The sequence below is a fragment of the Centroberyx affinis genome, unplaced genomic scaffold (assembly GCF_046629955.1).
Source record: "Centroberyx affinis isolate AG114_WGS23_722 - 3 ecotype Tasmania unplaced genomic scaffold, CSIRO-AGI_Caff_v1 ptg002095l_1, whole genome shotgun sequence".
Lineage (NCBI taxonomy): Eukaryota > Metazoa > Chordata > Actinopteri > Beryciformes > Berycidae > Centroberyx > Centroberyx affinis.
Genome location: NW_027280421.1, coordinates 95,989 through 105,866, shown reverse-complemented (window position 1 = coordinate 105,866; position 9,878 = coordinate 95,989). Strand labels below are relative to the sequence as shown.

The following is a 9,878-nucleotide window of genomic DNA, read 5'->3' as shown; positions in this document are numbered from 1 at the left end:
CAGGTTGTGCATGTGTTTGTGAGCATTGATATTAAGGAAGTATGAAGGAATACCATATATGGATTCATAAACAGAGTTGTATTGCCCTTTAAGGACTGAACCGCGTGGGTTCAAAGGGTAGTGTGATCAAATTCTCTTCTCCGCACATGGGTGGAATGGTTCTTCCTGTTTATTCATTCCATTGGCTGAGTTAAACGTGCCCGTCACCTGATACGGTAGTGAACACACCTGACTGTAGCTTGTATCCACGCCCCAGTGGCACCTTACACATATACTTTGCCCTTTGGCTGTGAGATATGAAGATTTTTGTGACAGAGTTGTAAGGTGAGAGTCCAAACCGTCCCTGCTTCTGTCTAAAGAACATAACTATTGGTGAATGTGAATGGGGTTTGTCTTTTGATAGACCAGAGAATATTTCCATGCCTTGTACCAGATACAAGGATCTGTCCACTATGGCAAAGGTTCTGCTCAGCCTGTGCTTGACTGTGGTGCTCTTAAGGTGTTCGCTGGCTCAAGCAGGCAAGTATGACACAGTCATAAAACAGTAAAACAAGTAAACCATGAAAATCTCAATCTAAATTGATCTGAATTGCTAAATTTGGAAAGTAGTGTTGTTGCAAGCAACTATGCAGCTGTGAAAACAGTGTGTGTTTCTGTGTTTGTAGAGCGCTCCAGCCCAGTCGTAACCCTGAAGACTGGTAGTGTGTGTGGTCACTACAGGACAGTGAGGGGCACAGACCAGCTGGTGGAAGAGTACCTGGGCATCCCCTTTGCCCATCCACCCTTGGGACCTTTACGCTTGGCTGCCCCGCAACCAGCTGAGCCCTGGGAAGGGGTGAGGGATGCCACCAAAATACCTAACATGTGAGTGTATATTGGCTCTGGTCATTGGAGGATGTCTTAAGTTTTGGGGTTGCTGGAGCGTTTATTTGCTGCCAATCAGTTGCAGTCTGGGATTGTAATAAAAACTGAACCGAACTGAAACTGCTCCAGCTTATAGGAAATTAGTTTCCCCTGAGGCAGGAAGTTTCATCAGACAATGACCTTATATGGATAGCTAGCCTCAGATATGTTTTCCATTTGATTTACTCATAAACCAATGATGCCTCACTGTAACATGCTAGGTATAAAGGTTCAGTCTCCCTGTTTGGTCATGTTTCAATCTATCACACCACACCTGCTCTCTCCCTCTTTATGGAAGATGTCCACAGGATAGGACGTCTATGGAGGCCTTCTGGAAAAGCTTTCCTGTGAAGTACCCATCAGTAGAGATGTCTGAGGATTGCCTTTACCTTAATGTGTACAGACCCACTGGAACTCCTTCTGGAGACAAACTACCGGTTAGTGTACATGCACACACAGATTCAGCTAAATAGCCAACAATAGAAAACTATAGTAGTGCTGGGCAGCTCCATGGTGTGAATGTTTGTAACTGAAAGAGTGTGAAACTGGACTTTGCTGAAAATGAACATAGAAAAGTCTTTCCAGGGTAAACAAAGGTTGAAAAAAAGGAAGATCCATGGTTATAATAGAGTGACAGATGTTATGTTCAGGTGATGGTGTGGATCCATGGAGGAGGCCTGGCTGCAGGAGGGACCTTCCAGTACGACGGCTCACCACTGGCAGCCTATCAGAACGTGGTTGTGGTTGTCATTCAGTATCGTCTCAGTATTCTGGGATTCCTAAGGTATTAGACTGAAATGCATCTAATATTACATTGATTATTGTCAGTTTGGATATTACACTGTATTTTTCCTTGCTCAGTGAATTGCTTTGTGTGCTTCGGCAATGGGTAATATTCAAGGGTGGAAGTAACTAATTACATTTACTCATGTTACTGTAACTGAGTAGCTTTTTTGTGTATTTGTACTCTTTTGAGTATTTTTTGAGTAGTACATTAGTACATTTCCACTGAAGTATTCACTACACTGCACTTCACTGCTTTTTTACTTTTACTTAAGTCAATTTTTACACCAGTACCTTGACTTTTTTTTTAAGTAAACTTCTACTTGAGTAGGATATTTTAATACTCTTTCCACCACTGGTAATATTGGTGTGATAACACCGCTACTCAGTCAAGTGACCACTGTTTGCTTGTTTTTGATAAGTACTGGAGATGAACATGCCCCCGGCAACTGGGGCTTCCTGGACCAGATAGCCAGTCTTCAGTGGGTCCAAGACAATATAGAGGCCTTTAATGGAGACCCAAACTCGGTCACCATCTTTGGACAATCTGCTGGTGGCATCAGTGTCTCGATGTTGGTGGGTATGAAGGGAATTCTCTAGGTTTACTATATGCAATACTGATTTATTTATCTCATTCAGGATGAAATACAAATTTTTGCAATTTTTCCAACAAATCCCACATCTCCTTGGGCAGGTCATGTCCCCTTTGGCTGATGGGTTGTTCCACAAAGCTATTGCCATGAGTGGAGTCGCACCACTGGAGGCCCATTACACCAACAACCCACTGGCCATGGCCAAGGTACCAACATGTACAGATAGAATACTCTGAACCGCTGCTTTCTTCACAGCTGATTTCATATTCAGTTTCCCTCTCACAGATGATCGCCAATTTGACTGAGTGTGATGACAGCAATAATGAGAAACTTGTCCAGTGCATCAAAGGCAAGTCTGAGGAGGACATGCTCAGTGCCATTAAACAGGTAGGCAGCTGCAATGTATCTCAGGTGGTCCACACTGCTGTTTGATTTTTTACATTGTTGTATGTTGTTTGTCTTTAAATTGTATGTTGGGCATGATGCTGTTTTCTTGGCCAGGTTTCCCTTGGAAGAGATTTTTAATATCAGTGGGACTGCCTGGTTAAAGCTGCACTTGGCAAGACTTTCATGTAAAAATACACCTGTCTTATCAGCCTAAATCTGGAAGCAGGAAGAGTGTCCCATACCTAACTGAGATGTACTGTAGAGTCACCCTGTTTGCCCAAATGAAATTCTGGTGTTGGTTATGTTCAGTTATGGGAAGTCTTCTCCACACACAGGAAGTGATGAAATGAAAATCGATCTGGACTAACCAACGTTTGATATTCTACCTCTCTCATCCATTTGGTGATTTTGTGTGCAGCTTACTGACATTGTGTTACCTGATTTCTGGGTACTGAAATCCTTAAATGTCCCTCAGTTACCTCTCGTTGCCATTAGGGGGTGCCAACATGCAAAACTGCCTACTGCAGCTTTAAATACAGGTTAAATAAAGCAAAATCCAGTCAAAGCAGTGTAAAGAACTCTCGTGAGAAGTATATGTGTGTTTCAGATGAAGGCGTTCTTGGGTCCGGCTATCGATGGCGTGTTCCTGAAAGGACCACCTGAGGACATTTTGAAGAGCAAAGAGTTCCAGAAGGTTCCTATGCTCATAGGAGTGACCAACCATGAGTTTGGATGGATTCTCCCTCACGTAAACTCTCCACACCCTCTAATCTATAAAGCATGTCTGTGGTGTATGTATGCATATGTGTATGCATGTGTTTGAATGTGTTTTATGTGCTTTTATGAAAAATGAGCACTCATCTTGTATTCCCTGTCTGAGAATTCAGTTCATTTTCAGTTTCTTCATAGTTAACATGTCCACTTATAATTAGTTCTTAGGGCCCGCTGGATGGAGTGAAGGAATGGAGCAGCAGGCTGTGATATCAGTGATGGACATGTTCTTCCCCTCCCATGTAAGTGGCCACTGTCCCACTTAACATGACATTTCTAATTCACCGCCTATAATTATTGAAGTGTATGAGACTCTGAACACATATTGTTCAATGGTTTATAGTCAAGATAACTAAACAAGAAACAGGAGAAAAATATCTCAACAAATTCCTTGACCCATTCATGAAGATGGCACCCAAAGATATCTAGAAATTATTGTTTTTCTTCTGTTCTTCTAGTCCAACCTCTACCCTCTGTTCCCTCTCTCTCAGGCTTCAGGTGGGAATGAGCTAATATTGGAAGAATACCTCCAACATAACGACTCTCCAGAGAAAATACGGGATGCTTTCACAGAGATACTGGGGGACATGGTGCTAGTTCTGCCTGTCCTAAAAGTGGCTGCATACCACAGAGGTGAGTAGGCCTATATATAATAAGACATTACACCCAGAAAGTCATGGTCATTGATTACACCTGTTTTCTTTTAAATAGGTTAGGCCTCTCTACACCAGGGGCAGTATCTACAAATCAAAACATTCACATCTAAAACAACAAACAAAAATTACATTCATTCTCACATAGGCCTACATAATCAAAAAAATACCTATTTCTATTGTTTACATTGTTCTATAGGACTACTTCGTTTTTCACCCACATATATGAAAGCTGTACAAATGGAAGTCACATCAACATAATATCATAAACATGACAGTGTATCAATACCTTTCTCTTAAACAGATGCAGATGCACCTGTGTACGTATACGAGTTTCAGCATTCACCGGTGATGCACAGTAAGACAAGACCCAGCTTTGTCAAAGCGGACCACTTTGATGATGCTTTATTTTTCCTTGGGGCCTGCTTTTGTACCGGGCACACTGTAGTCACAGGTACTGAAAACAGGAGTGTCCCTCATTCATTTCGACCCTAAACATTATCCATGTCAATAGTCTCTGGGCCTTGCCCTAAACATTTGCCTCCCAAAGGACCTGTGACTGAAGAGGAGGAGGAACTGAGCAAAACTGCCATGGCGTACATAGCAAACTTTGCACACACTGGGTAGAGTATTTTATTTCACTCTGTGCCTCTTTTTCCCCTGGGGTGCTGTGTAGACTCGAGGGTCACCGTTGTATTTTGTTCACAGGCCGTTTAGCTCATTTTATTCTTGTGTGTTTGCTCTTCCTCATAGGTCGCCCAATGGGCCCGGACTGGTGGATTGGCCTCAGTACGACCGCAACGAAAACTACCTGAACCTGAACCTGCAGCAGACAGTGGGCCAGAGGCTGAAACAGAACAGAGCCCATTTCCTCAATGTCCTCCTGCCTCATAAACTTACAATGTCTCACCCAGTCAATGATGAGCTCTAATGTGTTGAAGTATATTGTACCAAATTGTTCCATAAAGTGGATCAAGAGATTATTAGCCAAAGGTAAATTATCCATACACTTATAATATAGATTCTAAAACAATCTCAGGTAAACTTCTTGTTGGGTAATAACTCAAACACAAAGATTGAGGAGGCCATTGAGTTAATAACTCAGTTTCACAGTCTGATATCAAAAGCGTAGCCTATTTATGAATGAGGTTTGTGTCGTTGAAGTTGGCAGCAGTGCTGGGTGTTCGGAGAAGCTCTAGGATAAGTGTTGCCGTCCCGGGTCGGCTGGTTGGCTCGATGTGTGCAGGTACATTTATGGACGGGTTGGGGTGATGATGGAGTCACCTGGAAAAAGAGACAAGCTACGCTGATGAATCGATGCATTTATGTATCCTGAACCAAAGATCTTAAGCCATTACCCTGTATAGCTTGACTCGATAAAGCACAGCACAAACACTGCCAGGATTAAGAAATAAAGGTATGTTCTCATGATGCTGTAAGGTGCTGTGACTAAAATTGTTCACCTAATAGCATATTGTCGCTGTCGGGTGAAAACCTCATATCTCCAAAAAAAACAGGAACTAAGAAAAACAGCCTTGTTTATAACTTGGCCATCCTGTATTTGTGAGTTTATACAACAGATTTTGAAAAGGTCATAGACTTTTCTCATACAAGGTTACTTGGTTTTCACAGGACAACAGAATTATGTATGTTACGTTGAATGATCCATAAGTCTCTACCGGTAAGCACACAGGCTCCAGACATATACTGTACCTTGAGGTTATGTAGCTCAGTGTTAACTATCCTAAACCTCCTCTCTAGTTCTAGATGCTTCCCCTTAAGCTTCTCCCTGTCTCTCCGCTCCTTCAAAAAGTCTTCTTTGTAGACCTGGGCCTGTTGGCGGACGACAAGGAAACAAGATATGAGGATACTAACGGGAATTTGGGAGAGTGTTTGAATGAAGCTATTACAGACAACAAATGATATAGTAAATAGAGATTCTATGTAATCTGAACAAAACCTACCTGATGTTTCCAGACTTCCTCTTGTGTGTCACTGCCCTCCCCAACAGGTAGAGGGGTCTGAAGTGCCCCCTCCAGGGCCTGAACAACCATATTAAAGGAGCAATAACAATATTGTTACAGAGCAGGGTTAGGACCATTCATGAACTGAATTGAGAATGCATGGTAAATTCCAATTCAATTCATGGAGTTGGAATTGGAATGTCACCCAGCTCCAAGAAAACAGAATTGGAATTGAATTGGAATGACAGAAAAAAATTCCATGAAATTCCACTTCTAAGAGAGTTTGTCTTGACTTGCTAAACATTATGAATCAAATATTATGAATCAAATAAAAGACAGCTAAACAAATCAAATACATTCAATCATAATGTATGCGGTATGATTACATGTTATGCATCAAATTCCACCCGAAAGGTACCTTTAACATTTTATGATATTCAGTATTGATAATATATAACACTATGTGTAATATCAGATATGTGGTAAGAAAAAACAAAAAAAACATGGAATTTCACAGAATTTCATTGAATTAAATTCAACTTCCTAGAATTCCAATTCAATTCTAATTCTGTTTCTTGTTTTTTTTCAAATTCCAATTCCAATTCCTCAGTTGAATTGGAATTGAGAGCACAAACATTCAAAGTTAAGTGCCTTGACTGTTATATGGAAGTGTATTGAAGCTAATAACTAGTCACTTATTGATTGCATATCTATGTGAGTTAGGTTTGTAACAGTAAATGAAGCCAACATGTCATGACTCACCTTATTGAGCCGTCTGATCTCCTGGTGCTGATGCTGCCCTCTCCTGGTCAGACTGCTGTTCTGCACTCTCAGCTGCTCCGCCTCCTGCTCCGCTCTCAGTAACTCAGGAGTGACATCACCGTTTCCACTCTTCGTCATCGTCATTTTCCCATCAGAAGATAACACAGTGGGTACAGAAATTAATTTATTAATCATATACACAGTTTACAGGTTTAATCCAATGAAACACTTTTTAACTTAAAAATCTCAATGCTGCATTTATCCATGTACTCTCTTTATTTTCTTTGATTGTGTTGAATTTTAAATCTTTCCCTTATGCACGGTGCTTTTCTCCTCCTTCACACTCCCTCATCGCCTCTTCAATTTGACTGTGGTCATGCTGATGTAATATTTTTACCCCCAGACTTAAGCATTACGTAATTGAAGGAAAGGAAACTTCATGAAATTCTACCGAATTTAAAAACAGCTGGGATGTATTTCCTGGACATATTGTGACATGAAAGTACACTGTTAAAATAAAATAAAAGTACAATTTGTTCTCTCCTTACCTTCTCTTTGTAATACTGTACCATGGTCTGGTACTCTTTGGCCCATTGCTCGTTAATGGAAAGAAGCTGAGTGAGACAGAAAGATCATGAGCCTCTTAAGTCCTAAAGGTGTTTTGTGATGATCACGAATTTCAGTATTGAAATTGACTCACCTCTCGTCTCTGCTCCTCCAGGATTGCTATCTGCACTTTCATTGTGCCGTCACTATTGGCAGCAGACATTTCTGACTAGAGCAAATGAGAAAAAAAAAAAGAGGAACTATTCAAACGCTGTATACATCCATCAGCAGCTTAACGTGTGTGACTGTATGGGCAGTAGTGTAATATACTATGTCCACTGACTTCCTTTTACACATTTCTGGAAGTTTTCCTCTAAAGTGTTTCCAGTAACCCAAAGAATGAGGTCACTTCCTGCGCAGAGTTGCGGTTAGGGAATGAGACAGAGGCAGAGTGGTGGCGTGAGAATTAATGTCACAGTAGGAAAAACTCTTTCTGGCCTTAACTACCTGTGTGTCTCCCAGCAGTCTGCCAGGATGATCCACTGCGTCTGCAAGGAGCTTCTCTCTAATGGAGCGGTCCGGCTCTACACCCTCACACCTGGTAACAAATGACTTACATTAGGGTTTACAGCAGTTTTCCCCCCCAAACCACACAGGCTAATTCAAATCCCCAGTTGATTACTTCAATAAAAGTAACATTTGGCATTATTGAGCCATTCATAAGTGCCAGAAAGTCTCAAAATCATAAGGAGAGATCTGCATACAGCATTCGATTAGAGGTAATATCAAATTCAGGTACAAACAGAATACTGTAGACTATGACAGGATGTCTTGATTTACCTTTCTGTATTCGGCAGTGATGGATACAGTCTGTCGGTCTGTTTGTTGTCGCTCTCTCTGCTCACCATGGCAATTCTGTCACCGGCCTGAGATCTCTCCGCAGGCAGCCTGTCCATTATATTCTCATGTAGGGACTGTCAAAACAAGGAAGACAAGTCTTAGAAACTGGAAACAACAGAATCGCACAATCTGTGCAGTACCCTTTTTGAAAAAACCTTACGCACAACATCGGCCCACAGCGTGCCGGATTATCCCTACAGGGCACGTGTGTTATGTTCTCAGCATTTGATCTGAGTGGGCACTCGGCTTCCCTGCTGCCCACCCCAACATATAGGCTTTACCGTGGGTTTTCAAATGCTTTCAGACCCTCAAACAGTCATGTACAGGTTTCATCAGCTTATATTTATGACCTTTTAAGACCTTTTTAATGCCAGTTAGAATGGAAAATAAGACTGATGTCGTCACTGAAAACATGAGAAAATGAAAACAACTGTTGACTGATCAGAAGATAATCTGTATGACTGGGCTAATATCACACCAGAGGAACATCTCACCAAGAAACCACAACATTTTTAATACTTCTGAAACTAAATCTAAGACTTAAAATGCTATATACTGTATTCAAGACCATGTAGGGGAAAAATGAGTCTCAACCTTGTGGGTCAAAATGAATGAGCAAAGGTTCAAGAGTCTTCCGTGGATTCTTTATTCAGTCTGGAGAGACAACCTTAAGCACACACACTTCAGTAGGCTGCAGGATATTCTCTGACAAAGGGTAGAAATGTCAGTTTCTTTATACACTTCAGTATGTATAGTTGCTTTGTTCATCCCTTTCTAAGAAATCAATACATGGCTAATGTAATATGCATGCTTCAAACTAGTCAAAACCAGTTCTACAATACACACTAACATAAAGTCTTCATGTGATCAGGACATCATCACATGAAGATCCTTTACTGAATACTCCACTATAATATTCAGGGCAAAGGACAGTGTTGTTTTATTTCCTACAACCACTTCAGGCCTTGACTTTAGATAACATAATTTAAGATATTTTAAGACTTTTTCAGGACTTGCAGACACCATTGACCCCCATTTGAGACTGAATCCCAGGGTCCAAACACAGGAAGATTTGTGTTGCTGTTGATTTAAGATTGAATTGTAGAACTGTCTACTCTGTATGTGAGGAGATAACAGCTGTGAGAGTGAAACCTGATTCAAACATTCATTATTATAGATTCCCTGACTGGGATAATTTCTAGTGAATTAAATTATAGTGAAATCAAACTACTAATTTAGCTGTGGAACCCATATTACTACAAATTATTCAATGTATAACTACTAAAGATAGTCAAAATAGTATGCAGATTTATTATTTAACTTTATCCACATATGAACCCAGGGTTTTGGGTGTCCTTGGTGATCTGGGCTCCCAGGACATATGTGTCCTGAATAATCCAGGTGTGGCTGACAGTGTCATATACCAAACAAATATCATATCTCATATATCATATATCAAAGTGCAAAGAGCTTGTGGTTAGATCATGGCTATCACTGGAGGTGTGGGCGCTTCTAAAAACGAATGATACAGCCAATAAAAGAAACAAAATACACAGAACATATTCTAGAGAAAACACTATAGGCTACATTATTAGGGCTTAATTGAACTGGCATGG

General features: G+C 40.9%; 2 protein-coding genes across 2 annotated transcripts; one reads left to right on the top strand and one right to left on the bottom strand.

The window, feature by feature from the left end:
* The first annotated feature begins 452 nt into the window (after positions 1-452).
* On the top strand, positions 453-5,021 carry LOC139654471 (cocaine esterase-like). Its single transcript, XM_071531545.1, has 13 exons — positions 453-519; positions 666-864; positions 1,202-1,340; positions 1,554-1,687; positions 2,109-2,262; positions 2,381-2,485; positions 2,565-2,666; positions 3,274-3,414; positions 3,599-3,679; positions 3,929-4,070; positions 4,395-4,544; positions 4,641-4,713; positions 4,844-5,021. The coding sequence occupies exons 1-13, from the start codon at positions 453-455 to the stop codon at positions 5,019-5,021; spliced, it is 1,665 nt and encodes a 554-aa protein (XP_071387646.1).
* On the bottom strand, positions 5,020-8,331 carry LOC139654473 (TNFAIP3-interacting protein 1-like). The gene is made up of 8 exons (XM_071531547.1): positions 8,203-8,331; positions 7,870-7,960; positions 7,517-7,591; positions 7,365-7,430; positions 6,817-6,945; positions 6,055-6,132; positions 5,804-5,923; positions 5,020-5,374 (listed from the first exon to the last, which is right to left on the bottom strand). The coding sequence occupies exons 1-8, from the start codon at positions 8,316-8,318 to the stop codon at positions 5,228-5,230; spliced, it is 822 nt and encodes a 273-aa protein (XP_071387648.1). The 5' UTR covers positions 8,319-8,331; the 3' UTR covers positions 5,020-5,227.
* Between the last annotated feature and the right edge of the window lie 1,547 nt (positions 8,332-9,878).